At 39.9% G+C, this 23,067-nt stretch overlaps 2 protein-coding genes across 8 annotated transcripts in view; one reads left to right on the forward strand and one right to left on the reverse strand.

Moving 5' to 3' along the window:
- Positions 1–9,113, forward strand: part of LOC129774886 (relaxin receptor 2-like) — a 113,920-nt gene extending 104,807 nt beyond the window's left edge. Inside the window, exons 18-19 of one of the 2 annotated variants that reach the window (XM_055778933.1) lie at positions 4,935–4,995; positions 5,173–9,113. In XM_055778933.1, the coding sequence (XP_055634908.1) occupies positions 4,935–4,995; positions 5,173–5,446 (335 nt within the window). In that variant the 3' untranslated portion in view covers positions 5,447–9,113. The remainder of the gene's footprint in view (positions 1–4,934; positions 4,996–5,172) is intronic. The other variant, XM_055778934.1, reaches the window with a different exon arrangement.
- LOC129774891 (uncharacterized) overlaps positions 9,112–23,067 on the reverse strand; it is a 531,717-nt gene continuing 517,761 nt past the window's right edge. For all 6 annotated transcript variants that reach the window (XM_055778944.1, XM_055778941.1, XM_055778943.1 and 3 more), the window contains one exon: positions 9,112–21,628. In XM_055778944.1, coding sequence (XP_055634919.1) covers positions 20,187–21,628 — 1,442 coding nt within the window. In that variant the 3' untranslated portion in view covers positions 9,112–20,186. The remainder of the gene's footprint in view (positions 21,629–23,067) is intronic.

Consider the following 23,067-nt stretch of genomic DNA (forward strand, 5'->3'; position numbering starts at 1 on the left):
CTCTTTTTTGCTTATAATTTCTAACCATCTCCAATAAAAAAACCAAAAATTAACATAATGTTGCAGTTCGCCTACTTGCCCCCAAGCGACTTTTTCCATTAAAAAAAAAGACGGGTGGGTAATGTCGGGGACATAACTGGAGTGACGTAGGACTATACAAAGGGGACAGCTCTTGTTAAATATATATTTTAAATATATTGTTTTATTTTCTTCTCCTACGTCAATACCTACCTATCTACCTGAAAAATGGATTAGTGTACTGTTTACTCTTTATGAACATGTTGGTGGTTCTGAAAAGAACCTTTGGTGTTGTGTTTTGCGTTTTTTGGTTTCCCATTCGACAGTCCCCTCTGGGCTGGTTTTATTGTGGCTCTCCACTGGGCTAGAGGCGAATGAACTTCAAAGTTTAAAGCCTCTTAAAAACAAAGAAAGAAAGAAAGAAAAATACATTCATTACGATTTGTTCGCTCGTTGGATTCACATGCACTCACTCACTTATCACTCGATATCCCCATCTTGTTCGGATAAACCTTTCTGTTTAGCGATTTGTTGCCACTCACCACAGCTTTCACAGGTGGAAAATTTCTTCCCATCCAGCTTTGTGACATGTTGTACAGTAAATTACATTCAATGCGACGTGCCGAAGCATCACACAGTGTCGCATTGGAGGCGATTTTAACCTGTAAATGAACATTTGCGATGACAGTGGTACAGTGTCGACTTTCAATGTGGGGTCATAATTTGGATCTCTATGTTTACAAAAATCTCCAACTAAATATGTCGCATTACATGTCCGTCCTATTAGTTAAATGTCGAACTAATTGTAAATTACTGTACTTTCAATCTGGAAACAATTTAAGAATTGGTCAAAACTTAATTTTCAGGAAAGTCCCCAACTATTAATAAGCTCAGAACAACTGCCAAATTCACATACTCATCAGATCCTGGCAAACAAATTATGAAAAAATCAATTTGTGTTTTATTATTATTTTGGATATTATTTTAGAAAGCATTGAACTGTATTTCATAAACTCTTTTTTGAAAGGTTTTATGGCCCTGATAAGCGCCGTGTTTTATGGAATGGTTCCAATTCAGAAAACTTAGTACTCGTGGTTTTGAAAAAAACCATTTCGAACGCCCTCGATGCCGCCTTGTTCTGGATTTGCCACCAAAGCAGTTTGTATAAAGAACAAACTTTTTTCTTCTGCTACCAGCTGCCGTTTTGCGATTGCGTTTGGCACTCGCTACTCGCTGCAACTGCCTGTTGTCTTGATGTCCACCGAACCGAATGTGTTCTGTTCCGAATGCGGGTTTTCTTATCGTCGCGAGCAGCTTTGACAGCTAACTCGATCACTTCGGCGGCCGAAACTATATAACGCCGGCTAGGTGGACTGGTGCACTGGTACTAACGCGCTCGGCCTAGCTACCCTTGCGGGGAACTCCAGATCAACACGGTTCGAGTGGGATTTTGCCTTTCCCTTCACTTTTCCTCCTTTACCATGTCCAGACATGGCTGCTTGGGTTGATTTGTTGATGTGTTGTGATGCGAACCGATGTGGTGTACGGTTTGGATGAGAATGATCGTTACGGAAGGAAGGAAGGTCTTGTATTATAGAGACTTTAAACTTTTGCAGTTCATTCGTCTCTAGCCTTGAGAAAGGCCCTTTGAAAACTCTACTCTACTCTACTACTCTACTCCAGCGCTACCACCTCCGCTCTCTTGCCTTGAGAAAGGCATTCGATCCCTCGCCGTCCAGCTCGTCCAGCAACGATGTTGTCCAGTCGGTGTCCACACAAAGAATGGCTGAAAAAGAGGCAGCGGAGCCGGGATTTTTAAGCTGATTGGCTGGCTCGAGAATTACGCATGTGTGAGACTGCGACCAATGTTTCGTTCCTTTTTTTTCTTTTTCCTTTCCAATCGTGCTTCATTCTATTTCGCTGCTGCTCTGGTTGCCCGTTTTGGTCGGTACGATTTGAGGAGCACAAAATGGACCAATCAAAAATGGGCACATAGTGCATTTGGACAATGCTTGATATTTCACAATTATTCAATTATTTATCTCAAGAAAAATGAAATGTTATTCGTTATGATAGATGCGTGGATATATTTCCTATCAATTGATGCAAAAACCTTTGCGATCTATTGAGAAATGCTCGAGTTATAAGCGTTCCAAATCTTGCATTTTTTCCTACTTGTTCAGTGCCTAGATTTCCATTTCACCCCCCTATATCTTCCGGTTAGACGTAGTCCTACGTCAAAATTAGCTGAAAAAAATCACGATTGAAACTCGCCGGAAACAAACAGATTATGTACAATAGAGTACCTTTATCACGTATAAAATTATTTTGAAATTTTAACTTTTCCCATAAAGTGGATAATGAAATTTGAAAAAACGAAAAAAAAATAACAAAATCACGATTTTTCTCATTTTTATTTTTCACTTTTTTGTGATAACGTTATCGGCAGAGTCACCGAGTACAAGGTTTGGCCTTGTTATGATGCATCTTCAGTAAAAAGTAGGTGGCGCTACCTTCATTACAACGGGTCAAATTACCGATTCGTCATATCATAACCTACATGGGAGTCTTCGTAACCTAATTGGTTGCGCGTCCGCTACTAAGCGAATGATCATGACCTCAATCGACCATTTTTATGTGTTATTCTAGGCTACCACGTCCACGCAACAATCATCATGTGATGGTGATCCCAGCCTCTCACTTCATATACGATCTGCTGCATCGGTAAATGGTACTATTAATAACAAAAGCTTACCTTAGCTTAGTAAACATTTGTTTGTATTGATTATATTTTTGATTGAAAGAAACAATTTCCGAATGTGAGTAAAGATATTGAATAAATGCCATGTAATGTCAATTTATGCATTGTGATAGATTATGTTCTTCGTTACAAGTAAATTTAATGACAGTGCTTTTACGTTTGGTATGATAGGACAAAGTATGTGAACAGAAGATTTATCAAACGATTATTTTATTTTACATTTCCCTCTGAAGTTTGCATCTCTCTACTTCTCGAATCGCGATTTTGCTTGATTTGATGAACTTCAGGCACTCAGTTTCGATCTTGACATGTACGCCGAACGTTCAGTCGGAACAAAAATGCCCCCGACTTGTATAAAGTTGCAATCAAATCATCATTCTTTGTGTGGACACCGACTGGACCAAATCGTTGCTGGACGAGCTGAACAACGAGGGATCGAGTGCCTCTCTCAATGCAATGAGAGTGGTGGTGTAGATCAGGAGTAAAGTAAAGTTTTTCCAAGGGCCTTTCTCACGGATAGAGATGAATGAACTGAAAAAGTTTAAAATCTCTATTATCAAAAACCAAACCAAAACCCATGAATTTGCAATGCCAGTTCAGACACCTTGGTTCTGAAGGTTGTGTTGGGGAAACACATTTCAGTGGAAACAAATATACCCCTGACCTGCATGTATTTGCAATGGCGATTTCTTCAAGGCTGCTTGGTTTAGATGGCTGTGTTAGGGAAACTGTAAATCGGATCAATCAAAACGTTAGGGTGTTTAGATATCGCTCAACATTTTACAGTTTTTCAATTGTTAATCTAATGAAAAATAACATTTTATTGATTGCGATAGAAGCGTAGAAATATTCCCTATCAATTGATGCAAACATCTTTCCGATCCAGTAAGAAATGTTCGAGTTATTCGGAATCTTTCATTTTTTCCTACATGTTCTGTGTTTAGGTTTTCATTTCACCCCCCATATACTCCGGTTAGACGTAGTCCCACGTCAAAAAAACGATTTTCCTCAGTGTGACTGTGGCACCATGACGTAGTGGCAGCGTATTCGTGATTGTCCCACTCTCAAATGTCTCAAAAAGGCATTTCAATCGGCGTGAAAAGGGTATTTATTCGCAAAGGTGGCCATAGATCGTCCGAGGTCAGCTCGGATTCCGAGGGTTATCGCTGCCATAAAATAGAATACTCAGGCGAATCCAGTGCGCCTAATGAGGAAAATGGCGAATGATCACGACTGCGACTTTACTTCACGGCACGGGAGATCGCAGGGCAAAGCCGAGGTCACGGAAAAAACTCACATAATTACCAACCCCATCCGGGGGCTACGAGTCGAGCAATCTTGAACATCCTTAAGCGAAAAATAAGACGGGTAGAACTACATCAAGGGCTGTCCATTTGAATAACTTATCGAATAGCCAAGTGGTTTGTCTGCACCTATCAGCAAAATTACATCTCCAACGTTCCCAAAAACGTAATTCCCCGTACGGCCCGAAGCCAAATGATCCTGATAGAACGCAGTCCATCTAAGTCTGCTTCTGAGATTCGGGTTTGGATTCAAAAGTCATACGATAATCAGTAGTTGTACTTTAATCTGGACAAGTTGTTGTACCCCACCCGTGTTTTGCTTTTGCGTTTGATTTATTATTGACATCGTAAATCAACCGAATTTGTCATTATGCGTTGTGACAAGTAATAGCTGTAATTTTGGCTAAAGAATCCGTTCAAAGCATGGCCATGCTGCGTGTCATTGTAGAACCTGTTGGTTTGTTTTGACGTATTTTGGCCGTCACATTTGCATGGAAACGATAATTAATGGAATTATAGTCGCTACGATGAGTGAGGGTGCGATCCCTATTTCGGGTTTTAATATTTCATTCCCAGTGGAGATACCATATTTCTGTTGAGTCCAAAAATCAGAAGCTGAATGGATCTCCTTTGGCCCATCCAGATAAAGGAAGCAGAATTGCTGGTAACATAATAAGCACAGCCAGCAATGAAAAACTCATTAATTTTCCATCAATTTTTCGTCTCTTCTAGCTAGAAAACCCCAACAATATTCGCCTAAATCTCTGACCAATCATTTTTCATATTGTTGTTTTTTTTGCTTTCATTTTCTTTGCACCATTTCCTCCCACCCACCTCTCGGCGCCCACCAGGAACAGTCTCGCCCAATTTACGTCCAGCAACGGCGGAAGCAAGCGGTTGCTGCAGCGAAGGGTGAGTGTTTGTTTTGTTGTTCGCGGGCTTTAATTAGCTGCTAGATGGTGTTTTGAGTTTCGTCATGTGTTCCGACATTGATTCGTTTTGACAGATGAGGTGTTAACAGTTTCTGCGTGAGATGAGTATCTTTCAGTAATTCTAATCTGTTGCCAAAATTTCTTGTATTGTCCACAGGAGCGCCTCTCGGCTAACACGAAGGTGTACGAGTTCAAATAGCAAACGTCCTCGGAGATCGGCCGGCGGCATACGGTGTCTCATCCACGCCGCCGTGCCGGTGTGGCAGCCAATCTGGACCATCGTAATCATCGTCATTGTTTTCTACCCATTCAGCAGAATCTTCATCACCATAATCAGCACCAGCAGCTGCAGCATCACCATGCACCACGAAAAGATCACTTCTTTGCGTCAGCGGGGTCTCCGCCGGGGTCGCCCGCGTCATCCACCCTGACAGCGCTAACCGACTCGACTCTGACTATGATTGAAGCCGGCTCAATGACCGGGGCGGGGCCACCCCAAACCACACTGGTCGTCAGCGGAAGGGAACGTCTGCAGCTCAAACCATGTCTCAGCGTGGGCACTACTGGGATGAAAACCGCTGCCACAGAATCGGTATCGCTGAGAACGCCACAGAGAAAGGGGTCCTTCCAGGTACTACTAAAGAAGGACAGCGTTCGGAGTCATTGCAGCTACGTTTGCGACCTGTAATGAGAGCTCAATCCGTTTTGGGAAAGAGAGGTCAATTAGGGTAGAGGGTTCGTCGAGAATATGCCTGATTGGTGTTCGGAGTGGCAGAGTAGCATTGTGAATATATGGGAGAAGCCCCAGCGAGCGGATGGTCAAGAGCCAGCTTAGACGTTCGAATGATTCGAAATGCTATTAGTGATTGTATTTATGTGGGTTAGAATTGTTGTCAACTTTATATACGACACACTCTCCTCAGAAATAGCGGTCGAAATTTCTGTTTGTAAATCGTTTTCGTACGATTTTTCATTCATAAATGTTCTAATTCTAGCACCACCAACAAATTTCATGAGCGCTTGATTCAGCGAACCCTGTCATCCTGATTTAAGTCTTTATAATTCATCACGTTCGTTCGTTCTTGTCATTCTGAATATTATTGATAAATTTTGATCAATGAATATTGAAATAGCGTTGTGCTTGTCTTAACCCATAATGTCACTTAGTGGTTCAAGTTGATTGAGTTGATAATTTCGATGCATCTGTTCTTCGAGGAGCTAAACGTCATAGTGGTTCTTCTATCCGGTCAAGAATATTTTGATAGTAATTTTGTTTGAAACTATACAATATTCGATACTGAATTCGACATGATTCATTTTATTTTGGAAATCCTACAAGAGAGAGTCCGTCTATGAGGAGGCTATTGGAGCAGAATCTAGTAGCCAAAGATGCGCTCGGAAGTGACGCCACGATCCCAAGACAGAGTTCGAAGATATTACTTCTGGAAAAAAAACTTGAAGTACGAAGAGATGTTCTAATCAAGTTCAAGTTCATTTTCGTTAATTTATTTTCTCTCAAGCTTCCTATCCGAGAACGGGCGAGAACATCAGGTTTTCGTTACAACAAGACTATAAATGCCTAGATGTGGGATCAAGGGTGCCCGAATAACACGTTCCACTATAGAGCAATCCCACGCCAAATCAGCCTAAAAACAGCAAATTTTGGCGCAACCCTCTTCGGTTTTGTTCAAACTTGGTAGCGGAAATGGGGGGAATTTGGATCCTCTAAGCAAATCCCCTAATATTTCCAAACCAATAAGGTCTAAACAAAAAATGCCACATTGTACACTGAGCTACACTTGTTTTCTCTCAATCAATAATGCTTAATCATGATATCAAGCTTCAATTTACCAAATCTATATAGGGTAAATGATCTTGGTTTGTCCGATTTGGGATGTTTTTATGCAACTAGTAAATGCAAATCGATTTTTCTTCATGAAAATCACATATAATGGATACGAGTTTGGGATTGTTGAAAAGCCCCAAGTCTCTAGTTGCTAATACTACAGTAAGGCGTTGAAATTATTCAAATTTCTATGTTTGTTTAACGATTTTCCTCAAAGAGAAATTATGATCATGGTTTGACCACCACTGATCATGGTTTGTCCGGTTTTAGAAATCAACATTTTTGAATGAAAACATTCGAATTCTCAAGTAGATGTTGCATTTATCATTGCTTGAGTTTACTGTCATCATATTGATTTATTCATAATTTAAGCTTTCTTCAGAATATTGCCTTTTGTTGGGCATTTTAAAAGTGTTACCTTCAACACACTCAACACAGAAAAACTTTATTTCTGCTATGCGCGAAGGACACAATAAACAAACTGCAGCACGCAAAGCGGTTGCCATAGAAATCATGTGGACAAAACAACATTATTGAATTGGACAACTCACGATCAGAATAGAGTTCATCAAAATGCGTTAGTTTAATGGTTTAGCTATGTAAATCTGATATAAATGGTGTGCAAGAATGATGTTTACAATACTTGTAAGCGCAGATGTACAGATTTGCCATACAAATGAAACACAAATTTCTGCATAACTCAAGAACTAATCAAGCAAATTGAGCCATATTTGTCATGTGGAGGTTTTAGGGGACACGAAACGTTCCTATGATGGTTCTGGACCCATGAACGTGCGCTTAGTAAGAAAACGTGGATGTGATAACGAAACATAAATTTTGGGCGAGACGAAGTTTGCCGGGTCAGCTAGTATACTATAAAACTACTGTAAATCATGAAATAGACAATTTTATGCATATGTTTTGAAACATTCGAATACCTGATTTGACAAAGGTGTGCTAAATTAGAGCATTCAAAAAAGTGGACAAACCATGATCATATTTTCGACTGGACAAACCAAAATCATTTACTTTACCATTCCAGATAAATCTGAACGTTTGGCAACACTGGTCACAGCTTTACTTTGCTTTGCGCAATGGGGAACCGTACAAGTAGAGACATAACCAGTATACAGTGTTTGCCATAACAGCATTTGTAACCCAGTAAAGCGTGAAGTCGCAACAATAAAATGAAAGAATAAAATCGTTTTAAGAAGTTTGGAGTGGAAGAAGAAATCTATATAAATAAAAATGTAAGGCAAAATCTGTTGATAAGCGGAAAATCCGAAGAAGGGATGGTCCGATTTTAGCCTTTTTTATTTTTTTTGTATTCGTCTCTTCCCGTAGATCAATATAGCGGAGAGAAAAATCGGAAAATTGAATACCCATTTGTTCTACAATTAGCTAAGCGTTGTTAGCCCATTTGATGTTGGCGCTAACGAAATTGATTTTTGTTCGAAAGTGGAAAAGGATTTTCAGACGGAATAACGCATTCCTATATCTTCTATCTATATAAACAAAAATGGAAGGCCAAATGTGTTAGTGTGCCCTAAACCCGAGGAAGGAATGGTCCGATTCGAGCTGTTTTTATTTTGTACTATTCTCTGTATCAAACATGTATTCCATGCAACGAAGAAACATGTTATTTGAATCTTGAACGAGAATTGTGTCTGAAAAAAAAAGTATATTGTAAGAACGAATTTTTGTAGAAGTACTAGACAATTTATAGTAAAAGGAAATTGTAAAGGGTCAAAGGGTAATCAATCAATGAAGAGTTCAGTGATTGGACTCACTAACGTTCACTTAGTAAGAAAACGTGGATGTTTGAAAGTATTCAAATAAAAAAATCTATTTTGGGCGGGACGAAGTTCGTCGGGTCAGCTAGTTGGATAATACAATCACAATAGCATCGAATCACCAAGACCTGAAACTGAGCTACGTTATCTGGACAAAAATGATCTTGAGAAACTAGAACATCAACAAACGATTGAGAATCTCAGAAGACAGGCCTTCGGAAATGTTAGAGCAGGCTTTACCTTGGGTGTATCCGAGAAAGAACTGATATGTAAAATGATTCCCATGCATGAACATTACAAATTAAAATTAAGCGCACTGGCTATTAAATTCAAGCATTTAGCAATAAGCAAGAAAGATGTATTTATTTAAATTTTCGTATTTGTGGAAAAGACAATTTTTATATTGAACCCAAACTGGTGTTTCTTTCCGTTGATAGAGAAAATAAAACAATTAACGTACAATTCGGAAATGTATGAGTTTATTTCACTTCGTTCATCATTCACAACATAGGACCAGAATTTGTGTTTCTGCTCTGTTTTGCTAGCGTAAACTTTCGGTTTCGGCATTCCAATTCGCCTGTGGAAATCTTCTTTACTGTACAATTTATGGTTTTGGAAAAAAATATATTTATATAGTGATACGTATTAGTATGTCTCATCATAGTTGCGAAAACAAAAATCAAATAACTATTTATATTTAATTATTGATAGGTAGTTACGATTCGTATAAAAGATGAACACTTGTACTGGGTTTGTGTACAAATTAAGTATTGAGTTTTCAGTGGTGTGAAAGCTAAACTTAACAAGTAATATGGAGTGCTGCGCTCGTGTGCACATCGGAGGGCACCTCGGAACGAGGTTGATTCGGAAGTTCGGTAATTTTGTTCGCCAATTTCAGCGAGAACGACACAAACCGTGAGAAAATTATGACTGCACAGCTGCTAGTTACAGAATCGCTAAATTGGAACCGCATTCATCATCTTCCTTGATCGCTCCCCTGCGGAGCCTTTCGTTTCATCTTTCTCATACAACTCTGGTTCAGTCTTTATTATATACAGAATACGAATATGCTACATTAGAACATCCTAGCTAAAGTTTTATCTCTCCTTTATTTTAATAAATTTTTGTCTATTGCCGTAGGGTTTAAAAAATTAGATCTCCTATATCGGGTTAAGCTATGCCTAAAATGGAGTAATCTATCTTTACAGCACAAAATTGATTCAACTTTAATTCCTGCCAGCTTCCATCAACTATTTCGTCCGCTTCTACAATCATTGTGGGAGGCGACTGGTTTCTGATTTCTCTGTCCCTCTGGCCAATAATTATTGTTTTTTTTTTTTTGTGATGCATTCCCGTTTCACTATTTGTGATGATATTCGATTGAAAAAGTGACGAGGTTTCAACGAGTTTAAACGGTATTTTCTCTCTCTATCTCTGTATTTCCTTTTATTCGCGGGCGTGAAAAATGTTCCATAACTAGTAATAAACAAATATCATCTCTAAAGCTATGACTATACATTGGGCGCCACGGTATCCTTAAGTGAAACAACAAACAGCGCGCGGAAGGTAGATGCTGCGGCAGACATGTGAATCGAGTGAAACAAGCAACATATGCGACATAGGAACAATACGAGTACTGTGTATGTGTATGTGTATGTGTGTGGTGTTTAGTTTTTTGATTTCATCGGCTGGGAAAAAATGTCGAAGGCCCGTATTCACTAGGGATAAATAGAGTTCCCATTTCAAATCTCTTATTCACTGCGGAGAAATTTCCTAAAGCTTGTGCTTTGGAGAGAGTATTAGGAAGATAAATATAAATCATCATGTTCTGGGTATAATTTACGCTATAGTATGAAACTATCCAGCAATGTAGTTCATAGCTATGCGATTCTCAAACGAAAATTTAACAGGATTATTTTTTTTATAATTATGAAAAGCTATTCATAAATGAGCTTGCTATACGACTGAGCCTTTCATGTGGTTTAATTGATTTTCTTTTCGTAATTTTCACCCAATAAATCAAAGTACCGCGTTGATTTGAACCAAGGCGCCTAGAAGTATATCCTAAGATGGGCCAAACTGCTAAAACCACTCTTCAGCCATCTTGGAAGTCTACTGTGTTTTGTTTGTAAACAAAACACAATACGCTAGTGCCCAACTCGCTCGTTATCAGTCTGTCTCTTACACGCTTCAAGCAACTAATTCCCCTTCTGCTTTCTTCCGTACTGTTTCTATATACCGCCCCCCTAACCAACTTAGTGACGAAACGGCCTCACCTTAGGATATACTTCTAGGCGCCTTGATTTGAACTAGGGTTCCCATAACTTTATTAAATCGCGAATAAAACTTCATCCAATTTGTAATGCATATTTCTTCTGTACTAAATATATGTTTCTGTGTCATTTTATATCTTTGATATATAATTTCTTGATCGGATAAACGAGAACTAGATATTAATAAAATTTTCATGCGCATCTTGCCACTAAAATACAATTGAAACGTTTTATTTTGCAACGAAATCTGGATCAAGTTGTAACAAAATGTTGATAAGGCAAACATTTTCAAATATGTGAATGCCATTGAAGAAAAAAAAGGACTTTCTCTGATACAGGAAAAGTCAAAATCAAGCGCAAAACAAGTCGTATCTCGCAAACCAATGGAAGAGAGATCGGTATGGATTACGGATGATGAATTCTTTGATTATGATCATGACTAATTCTACACCGTCCGTGATGACCAAATCTTTGTTCTTTTTTTTGGCTTTAAGAGGCTTCAAGCTTCTCAGTTCATTCGCCTCTAGGCCAAATCTTTGACGATGCTGATAAGTTCATTTTTACGGAAAATTTCTGCAAAAAGGTTATGCTCTGGTAAGTAATATGATGCTTTCAATGCCATTTGTGACAATTGATTTATTGACTGTCGATGCATACGTTCGGGAATGTTTGGAGCTGCACCTATGATCCGGAAACATGATTATCCAATCAATTAAATTTGTAAAAAAATGTAAGAATAGTCGAGTTTTTACCAAGAACGATAAATTCTCTTAACTGTCTATGAATGAGCAGTCTTAGATCGCTCGTTTCGTAAGACTGAAATAAAAATAAAATTTAAAAAACACAAAAACTGGAAAAAAATTGTAATTAAACTTTCCAGGTCACCATATACGCGTGATGAACTGAAATAGAAATCAGAATCGACATTTCGAAATGCATCAAAGGGAACTTCGATATAACGTACCTCCGATAAAATGTCATTCGATATAACGTACACATTTTCAATGCGTAAAAAATCATTTCGGAATAGGTACTGAGAGTTTCCAGTCAATCTCACAGGTTCAACAAAGGTCACTTAGTGGCCTGGGTAGAGGCTCCCTATTTTTTTCTTTTTGTATTATAATGACTTTCAGCACTTTAGGCTGCTTCGGTACTTTGCTTTCGTTTCGGAAAAATTTCGGGAGTGAGAATTGAGAATTGAGAATCATGTCTAAAACCATAGGCCATAATCTGGACTCTCATATGAAATAAGCATTGTAATTCATTGTAATGCAAACATGCCCTGCAATATGGCTTGAACACTTGTGCTGAAGAAAAAAAGTATAAGCGATCATTTTATCTATCTACCCTTGAGGTTTGATTCAGTTAGAATTCGCAATCACTGTTCATTTTATAGCAGCGATCGGAGTAGGCGTACCTCGAATCTTTTTACAGAAAATTGTTTGCAAAACCTATATCTTTCGACGGTGAAAATTTCGGTTTAACTGTGCAGGATGGATGCCGAGAGAAAAATTATTTTGGACACCCACATTGAAGGCCGGGTAAGGTCAGATAGTAAAATCGCGAAATCGCTAAGAGTGGCTAAATTGATAGTGTATGATGTATTGAAAAGTTTTCGTGAACGTGCAACTGTTGTTTGTGCACCCGTGGCCGAGTGGTTAGCGTCTCACATTATCATGCCGGGTGTTCGGGTTCGATTCCCGTTCTGGTCGGGGGATTTTTCGTCAGAGAAATTTCCTTCGACTTGCACTGTGGTCACGCGTATTCTAGAGCTTGCCCCTCGGAATACATTCAAGGCGTGTTATTTGGCTTAAGAAATCTCATCTAAGTATTAATCAATGAAGCTAGTTAATACATACGTTGAGACGGCAAAAGTTCCACAGGGAACGTTAACGCCATTCAAGAAGAAGAAGCAACTGTTGTTTCGATGGATCCGAGGACGCGTGGAACATACGATCGGAAGCTAAGATTGAAGATATTGAGACAATTAACGCAAACCCGGAACTCTCGGGCTACGACATCGCCACGTACACAACTCTTACTCTTATCCAGAGAATCAATATGTGAGAAGGTTATCATAATTTATGTTCCTGCAAGCAATCAAACAGGACGCTGATGCAAAATCTGGTGGCCGAAAGACGCCTTCGAAAATTGTACAACAAGGTTTTGAAGAAGTACGAAGGATGTATGCTTATGGATGACAAAACGTACGTAACGATGAGTTTTGGACCGCTCTCAGGCCGAAAATTCTATAAGACTACTGCTAGAGGAAATGTTCCCAGTAAACTGAGGCTCCTTTTCGCTGATAAATTGGTTTGGCAAGGGATTTGCAGCTGTGGACAGAAAACTAAGATAATCGTCACAAATATAACCATGGATTCGAAAATGTATAGCAGAGAATGCCTGCAGAAACGTCCGGTGGAGTTTTGACTAGCATTGGCAAGTTGTCACTACAGTCGAGAGGTGCTTCAGTTGTTCCGTGAAAATGGGATCGATTACATGGAAAAATTATTCAATCCTCCCAATTGCCCCCATTTCCCAATCGAAAAATATTGGTCAATTGTTAAGCAGAGCTAAAGAATTGTCTCAAAGAGACTCGAGATGCTGCAGACATGAAGAGATCGTGGAATAAAATTTCCGCCTGGTTCGGTGATTCCGGATTCTAAATGAATCAAGTTTTAGTCAACACTATGAAGGAAAACATCATGAGAAAGGTAGGCTCCATCTTCTAGTTGAATTATTTCATCATTATTTACTAATCTTACCCAAATAGCAACACAATAAATCAATATAAGCTATGTACCTGGATTTTTTATTAGGAGTCGATATAACGTACAATTTTGAAAGTGAAATGTACGTTACATCAAAGTTCCCCTGTATAACCAATTGTAATTCAATTCACTGAATTTTGAAATTAAACCAGTCAAAATGCTTAATATCGAAGCTGCTAAAATTACATCCACACCCGAAATCATGAATAATTTTCGATTTTTGGTACCCTTTTCCACTTTTGCTAAGCGTTCATTATCATAAGGAGGTTTAAATGTTATAGAATGACACGTAGAATGGGTTCTCGTTAACAAAAACTTGAAATTCAAAATGTAACTATAGAAATCAACCATCTGTCCATATTACCCCCACTGTCCGTTTTACTAACACCTCCCCTATATATTTCACAGAATGTATCATCAAATATATGTAAGCAGCGGTCGCAGAGAATCTTCGAAATCGCTTTTAACCAGAGACGCGAGGACGGGCATAGTTTGAACCGGCATCGGCAGATAGCTGCTCCGGAGCTGTTCACTGTTGGCTGTTGGCGATTAAATAATCCACGATCTGCATAGCAACCATCGTTAGTTAGAGTTAATAAAATTTTCATTCCACTACTAATGTCCAAACCTATAAGACGTTGTTTCACTTTGCTATAGGATATGGGCCCAGAAAATTAACTGGAAATTTCGAAGACATTTTTCACAGAAGATTCTCGAAGTAGTAAGACTTCATCAAGATTTAATCAAGAAGCGAACATAAATCCAGGTGCTGGAGGCAACGGATCGGGAGACACTGGAAGCGGTGCGGCGAATTCAAGAGTGGTTCGTGTAGCCGGTGGTAGCAGTGTGGCTCTGGCGATCGAAAAACTCAAAGGCCGGGAGAATTATGTGTGCTGGGCGTTTGTCATGAAGATAAAATTAATCCGAGAGGGCTCCTGGTGCGCAGTGATGCCAAAGGAATGAGAAGTCGTGGATGAGGACATACAAATGGGGACACTGTCGCCGATTTGCCTTAGTCTTGATAAGACAAACTACTGTCTCGTGATGGATGCGAAAAACGCTGGAACAAGCTGAAGACCGTTTTTCAAGATGATGGAGTTTATCGTCGAATTGGTTTGCTGCAACAACTCGATTCAAGGCAAGTCTGAAGCAAGATGGAATACGACACCAGAAGTCTTGTCCATACAGCTAGAGCAGAATGGCATTGCCGAGCGAATGAACCGGACGTTTCTTGATAAGGTGAGGTCTATGCTGAACGATGCACGGTTGCCAAAGAAGTTCTTGGCTGAAGCGGTAAACTCGACAGTATACCTAATAAACCGTAGCCCTACGCGGTCATTGGACGGAAAGACGCCGGAAGAGGCGTGGACAGGGAAGAAACCTCTCGTAGGTCACCTGAAGATTTACGGGTCAGAGGCCATGTTGCATGTGCCAAAGCAGGAAAGGAAGAAGCACAAATCAATAAAATGCGTATTTGTTGGTTATGCTGAGGACACGAAAGGCCACAGATTGTTCAATCCGGAGAACGGTGACATCGTCATCAGTCGTGACGTCAAGTTCCAGATCGAGGGCCAAACTGGTGTGGTAACAGCTGAACGATTAGAACCAGTTTTTGGAGATCGAATTCTCGGACGGAACGTTTGATGAAGCATGTGGTACTTCGCCGGTTGCAAAATGTAATGATGAGGCGGTTAGAAACTCACAGGATCCAGAACAACCAGACGACGATTATTCAATTGTGACTATCGAAGCACCCGTAAACGAAACCGGCAATTCTGAAAGTGATTTTGAAGATGCCGACGAGGAAATCGAGCTCCCATCGCAACCGAAACGCAGCTTCAGTTGAGACACAGCGATCAGGAGCGACAGCGACCAAGCAAGCAAAAAAGATTAGCGCGCATACTGGTCAAAATGTTTCCCTACAGTCGGTCACAACTTTTTTGCAGGGGAAGCTGAACAACAAAGAAATCCATATGCAACAGTCAGAAGGATTTGTGAAGAACAGGATGAAGGTGTGTCGACTTCAGGAGGCGCTGTACGACTTGAAGCAATCCAGTCGTGTTTGGAATCAACAGCTGGATGAGGCGATACGTGAATTGTGGGCTGGAACAATCGAGAGTGGATCCCTGCCTGCATTACAACATTGATGGAGGCAGAATGTTGTTCACTATCTATATGGATGACTTTCTGATATTCACAAACAACGCAAACCTGAAGAAGCGATTGAAAATCTTCCTGTGCATCCGATTCCAGATGAAGGATCTGGGTCAAACGAAGTTTTGCCTGGGACTTAGGAGAAATAGAAATCGAGAGCGTGGAGAGTTGTCTCTAAACCAACAAAACTACATTGAGGACGTGCTGGGCGAGTTCCATATGACGAGTTGTCATCCTGTCTCTACGCCGTTTGAAGCCAGTGAGTGGTTGAACAAATCCATGTCACTACAGCATGCGGAAGAAGCAGTGCAGATGAAGATGCTCTTAGTCAGTTCAGTAGCAATCCAGGACGAAAGCATTGGGAGGCAGTGAAGAGTACTTTGCGATAGCTGAAGGGCACGGCAGGCAATCGACTGCGGTATAGCAAGCAAAGCAACGAGAAGATGCGAGGTTTCATGGATGCAGATTTGGGAGGAGATATTCTTCTTGAATGGCGTTAACGTTCCCTGTGGAACTTTTGCCGTCTCAACGTATGCATTAACTAGCGTCATTTATTAATACTTAGTTGAGATTTCTTAAGCCAAATAACACGCCTTGAATGTATTACGAGGGGCAAGCTCTAGAACACACGTGACCACAGTGTCGAATGAAATTTCTCTGACGAAAAATCCCCCGGCCAGAACGGGAATCGAACCTGAACACCGTGCATGATAATGTGAGACGCTAACCACTCGGCCACGGGTGCACTTATGGGGAGATGTACACCCCTATTCTGTATTTCGATCGATTCGAAATATTTCGAACGACTTGATAAAATTCCATTCTGTATTCCGTTTGAGTTGTTTATGTGTTTCGTTCGATCTCTTTTCTCTTCGGACTTTAAAATGAGCAAAACGTTCGAAATCGGGAAATGACGGGTTCGAACGAAATGGTAATCCGCCGGAATATAGAATAGGGCTGGTAGACACACATCGATCGACAACGGGCTACGAATTCATGCTTCAAGGCGGCGCCATTTCGTGGAACGTAAAGAAGCAGCCGACGGTAGCCTTATCATCTTGTGCGGCAGAGTACATGGCGTTAACCAAGACGATTCAAGAGGCGCTATGGTGGCGAAATTTATTGGGTAAAATCTTCGGCGAGACGATTGTCAAGCTGCTGATGGATTCACCAAGCCACTTGTTCAAGCTGGAATCATGAACCAGAAGGAATCGAGGATTAGGGAGGAGTGTTGGCGATCAAACAATCCACGTTCTGAATAGCAACCATCGTTTGTCACTACTGATGTCCAAACCTTTAAGACGTAGTTTCACTTTGAAATAGGGACGACAGTACTTTGTGCACGCATCTCTTAGGAAAGGTGTCATTTTTGCATCGTTGTTCGTCGTTTGTTCCGTTCAGAGCATGGTTGAAACAGCAATAAAAACTGTCCTTGAATGAAATGAACTGAAATATGGACGAAAAATTGGTGGGTTATATCTATGGTATAACCGCAAAGTTGACGTGGGACTAGCTTAACTTAGCAATCATTTATATTGATTACATTTTTGATTGAATGGAACAATTTCCGAATTCAACCGAATTCAATATATTTGCTTTGTGAGTAAAGAGATTGAATAAATGCCATGTATGGTTAAATCATGCATTGTGATAAATTATGTTCTTCGTTACAAGTAAATTTAATGACAGTCTTTTTACGTTTGGTACGATGCCTAGGATGATATATGTGAACGCAATAATTATCAAACGATATTTTTTTTTTACATTTCCCTCTGGAGTTTGCATCTCTCAAGTGTACGTACTTCTCGAACCGCGAATTTGTTTGATTTGATGAACTTCAGAAATTCAGTGAGTAGAAGATATGAAGGCATATCCTTCAATGCAATCTTGAATAACCGAGCCAAAGCGTTGTGTTCGTGCCCGTTTTTGTAATCCGTGTTAGGAAAAAACTTTTCGGAGTGCAAAAAAAAAAACTTGCGGATGTAGAAGTACCTCCGGCATGCATGAATCAACAACTTTAACTTATACCGTGTTCAGGAAACATATTCTAGCCTGCACAAAGGTAATCGATTACAAAAGTACTCGCGGTTTGCATCAGTCGGAACAAAAATACCTCAGACCTGCATGAATTTGCAATGCCAATTCCCCCAGACACCTTGGTTCTGAATTCTGTGTTGGGGAAACACATTTCATTCGGAACAAAAATAACCCCGACTTGCATGAATTTGCAAAGCCAATTTCCCCACGCTACATGGATTAGAAGTCTTCGTTAGGGAACACATTTCGGTAAGAACAAAAATCCCCACACTTTCATGGATTTTTTAATGTCGATTTCCCCAAGGCTGCTTGGTTATGATGGCTGTGTTGGGGAAACCGTAAATCGGGCCAATCAAAACGAGATAGTTAGGGCGTTTTGATAACGGCTAACATTTTACAGTTATTCAATTGTTTAATTGTTTATAACATTTTATTAATTGCGATTAGAGACGTCGGTTAATCGTTCGATTAATTCAAATAATCGAATATCTGAAATTATAATCGAGTAGTTTTGTATCGGATAATTTAAAATAAAAATATGAATACATCGAATAGTTGTCACTGTAATCGCGATTAACGAAAGAAGGCATTTTTCTCAAGGTTATTGCATTTTAGGTTAAGAGTTAGGCTATATAATTTTTTATCCAACATATTTTTTTATACAATAATGGAATATCGACAAAACCTGATAGACCACGCGACCAGAATGATACGTGATTATTACAAGAAAAAAATATTCGCTCGATTAATCGAATATTGAAAGACAATTATTCGAATGAATCGAATATTGAAAATGCCCCAACGATTAATCGATAATCGAATGAATGAAAAATTTAGACATCACTAATTGCGATAGATGCGTAGGAATATTCCCTATCAATTGATGCAAACATCTTTCCGATACAATAAGAAATGTTCGAGTTATAAGCATTTGGAATCTTTCATTTTTTCCTGCATGATCTGCATTTAGGTTTTCATTTTACACCCCATATACTCCGGTTAGACGTAGTCCCACGTCAATAATGTCAAGAATTCGGTGCAGCATTCAATCCACCTGACTCAGGCCACGAACAAATGTAAAGAACGATTTTGCGATGAATTCAGCAGCACGGATTTCAAAATATACGAGCCATTAGTCGACCTTTTGGTTTCGAAATAATGAATAGCAGCTAGTGATTTTTTTACATAAAAAATAATAGTGAATTTCGAATTTTGTTTAATTTCTTCAAATGTACGTCACTGAAAATGCAAATATTAGAAGATATGATATGCAGTGAGTCATATTTTGGACGATTTCCTTTGAATAAGTTTTTCTTTCGAACTTCATACAACGAAAATCAGAAGCCGTTCAAATTGCGAAAATAAATAAGCAACACAACATAAATCATTCTAACGTGTCGACGAAGAATTGATTTGTTTTAAAAATTGAATTTTGAGTGTAGTTAATGTGCAAGTTTTCTAAATAATTAAAAACAATTTCATAACTAGTGAATACGGGCCTATCGGTCTTTCAATTCCCACCGGTATATGTGTTCCTTTGCTTAGTTTGCAACATAATTATGCACATACATCTTTCGCTGACACCTTCAAAGGCTTCTGAAAAATCTGACGGACACTCTCGAATTAAAATTACAGAGGAGCTAACAGAAAGGCACACTGTCTAATCGTAATAGGTTGATTGATAAATACATACACATCTAACAAGTGATATTTATCTCTGTGAGCTTCACACGCGGCGGGCGCACGACGCTAATATCGACTCGGCTCGTTGAACCATTAATAATAGAGGAATTAGTGGTAGTATATGCAATTAGAAATCACATAGCGTCGCGCTTCTGCTAAAAGGGACAAGAAACATTGATTTTGAATCGATTTCCACTATTCATATGTATATAAATTACTTTGACTTCCTAAGTAGAATTACTCTGTTCTTTTTCACTAATTTATCATGCTAATAATAATAATAATAATTTTAATAATATTGGGAAGAGTCTCTGATCGCTAATGATGACATTGTGCTTCCACCTATACTTCAAATCGATCGTTCATTTATTCGGATTGAGCTTTCTCGTTCTCTCTCACACACTCTTTCGCTACGTTGCGCGCGTACACACACACACTAGGAATCGTGCGTCATTTCATCGGCGCAAATCACAACACTGTCGCTCCTGGTTGTCGCCGGTGAGGGAGGGAGAAGTGCCTGAAGCAGACCTACTGGGATCGGGCCGACGCTGGTCAATCGAATAAATGAACAAACGTAACTAGAGATTAAACATGCGCCGAAGCTTCTGCAACAATCACCGCTTGTAGAGGGAGTCCCTCCCGCGGCCTACGCTCCCGGTGGTTAGCGATGGCCGGAAGAAGCCCAGCGTGTCCAGCGTGCGTCGCGTACGCTGGATCAGCTCGTCCCTATACTTCCAGATCGTGGTATCGCGGACCTGGTTCTCCTTGAACTCCTCACAGCTCTTCTTGAGCGTTCGCACGCAATCGGCACGATAGTGCTGCAGATGGGCGTCATCGGTACTGATTGGGTACGAATGACAGGCCCCTCCCAGGCAGGCGATTGGGAAGTGGTTGTGCAGGGTTAGGACCCGTTCCGGGTTATGGAAACATTTGATGTATTGGTTGGGTTTGGTGTAGTTCTTCGCCCGTTGGACGTGTTGCAACATGTGCATGTAGCGAGGCGTATCCTTTATCCAGTCATGTTCGTGCTGATCCTGGTCGAAGAAGTACACATTCCGTACGTTATAGCTTGGGTAGGTGTCGTTCTTGATCTTCATACCCTTCTCTACCACTCGCTCCATCAGGTCGTGCCAGGTGCGATCTTCGTCGAGTTTCGGCATTATCACCTCGTCTATGTCCAGCAGTGCGATGAACTCGTATTTATACATGTTCTTGTACAAGCAATCGTTGTAAGGAATCAGCTCATTTTGGCGTTTGTGAGTTGTCTTCTTCGATAGGAACAAATGTTGGAATCCCGGGACGTTCGGTTGCCCTCCGGGTAGGGTCAACGGAGTCACGTGAACCCGATCCTGTTCCTCGTAATACCGTAGCACCTTGGATATGTTGGGATGCACTTGAAGTTCGTAGAAAAATATTTTATCCGCTCCTAGAATTCCTAGCAGTTCGATCCACTCCACTAACCGCACTGACAAGTCATCATATAGGAAGTCCAAACCCTTCACACAAACGGCGAAGCCCTTCTTCTTGTCGTCCAGAGGACGATTGTATAGCACCCGTAGATTGTTGGTTGCCGTGTCGCATTGCTTCTCGACCAAAGAAACCGAAGCCGGTACCAATCCACGGAACGGCTTTGGAATCTGACACGCGATAAGATACGGCTGGTAGATTCCCTGCTTGTAATTGCCCCACTTGTTGAACCAAATGTACTTGTACTCGAACGTTTTCACGATGAAGGGTTCCTTCTGTCCATCGAACCAAAGCTGACAGAAGGTCTTCACCTTAGGCTCGATGCGATCGATCATACCGAGAATGCGCACCGCCGGTCCGATGCGGGAGCGTTTTCGGATGTCGTAGTACGCGCCGAACAGCTGGAATGTCCCGTTCGAGCTGCGCAGCGTCTGCCAGTAGATGTTGTTGAATTCCAGCTCGAAGATCGACGGGTACTTGGCGCAGGCAGCTTTCTTCTGGACCGCATTTTTGTGCTTGCTCCAGTAGGCGATCGGCAGCGAGGGAATCCGGGATTCCACGTCCCGCACCAACTGTTCGTCGTCGATAACTGTGGATGGATATGAGAAAATAAACAAATTACTTCAACTGTCTTATCGGTGGTTATTTAGTTTGAAAGTTGCTTCAGTAAATTCAATTTAAAATGGAATAGAAACAAATTGTTTGTGAATTACTTGATTCAATTAAACATCCCCACAGAAAATTTCCATCATTGGTTTTGAAGTTGTGCTAGGTGTACTGGCTAGTTAACTGTGAAAGCATAATGTGGTTATGGAACAATTTAATATATGATGCATGGAAGAAGAGGGGATCACTTCCGTTTCCTTTCATGCAAAACCACTGTTCGGTGGCATTCGCCCTGACAGAACGAATGCTCGGTTGGTTGTTATGGGAAAATTTAACAAAGTGAAATACAATCTGTGGGAATCCTGAAATTGTGACGAAAGTTTTTCTATCGTTGAGTTACAACTTCATCCGGAGTTTAGAGTTTGATGTAACATTTATACGACAACAGCTTTCATTCGATTTATCATATTCTATCCAACATCAGTATCGTTTCCTAGTTTCCTAGGAAATCATACCTAAAACGAAGATCACATATGCTGTATGTGTGGAACAAGTGAAAAGATTCCTTATATTCGTTCAATTCCAGTTGAATCAGATTCCGACAGGTGCATGCTGAATGGAATAGCATATGAGACAATTTTCAATGCTTTTCCTCGTTATTTTCGACGTGATTTACATGATTGTAAATTATGTTCTTCATGATAATATATTTTTATAATCAGTTCAATTACCTTCGAATGTAAGCTTTTGGAGATATAACATCACTTGCTATTGTGTTGCTGTTCATTGGTAACATAAATTTCATTTGAATGGGGTTGTTCAAAAGCTGCCAAAATTAATTGCGATTTATTATAAGTATCATAATTCTCATTCACGATTGAACTGGCCTGAGAATTGGCGCAAAAAGCAGCATTTACGAAAAGTTTCCGGGACCGCTGTTTTGAGGTTGGACTATGACATTTTTTCAATCAATGCACTCGTTTATCCCTTTGGATATTCAGCAATTCCAAATGAAATCGTCCTGAAAATGCAGATTTTAAAAATTTGTATTTTTGATTCCAATGAAAGTGTGTATTCCGTTTGGGTTGGAGAAAATATGAATTTTTCACAGTAATTGGGTATTTTTTGACTCAAGCGTAACTTTTCAAAAGGGCGTATCGATTTTAGTAAGCGAAATCTTTGATAATTTACATCTCAAAAACTATGAGTCGTACCGAAATAGAGTTATAGAGTATTGATGGTTGAATATGAAAAAAATGTACACTGAGAAAAAAAATTAGTATTTTTTTCTATTTGCAAAATAAAATTCTATTTGCAATATCCAAAATACATTTTTTTTTTCAATTTTTTCATATAAAATTGAAGTCATGTAGAAAATTTAAAAAATGGGCTCAAGATGGTAAAACTATTTTTGACGAAATT

The sequence above is a fragment of the Toxorhynchites rutilus genome, chromosome 3 (assembly GCF_029784135.1).
Source record: "Toxorhynchites rutilus septentrionalis strain SRP chromosome 3, ASM2978413v1, whole genome shotgun sequence".
In the NCBI taxonomy this organism is placed as follows: domain Eukaryota; kingdom Metazoa; phylum Arthropoda; class Insecta; order Diptera; family Culicidae; genus Toxorhynchites; species Toxorhynchites rutilus.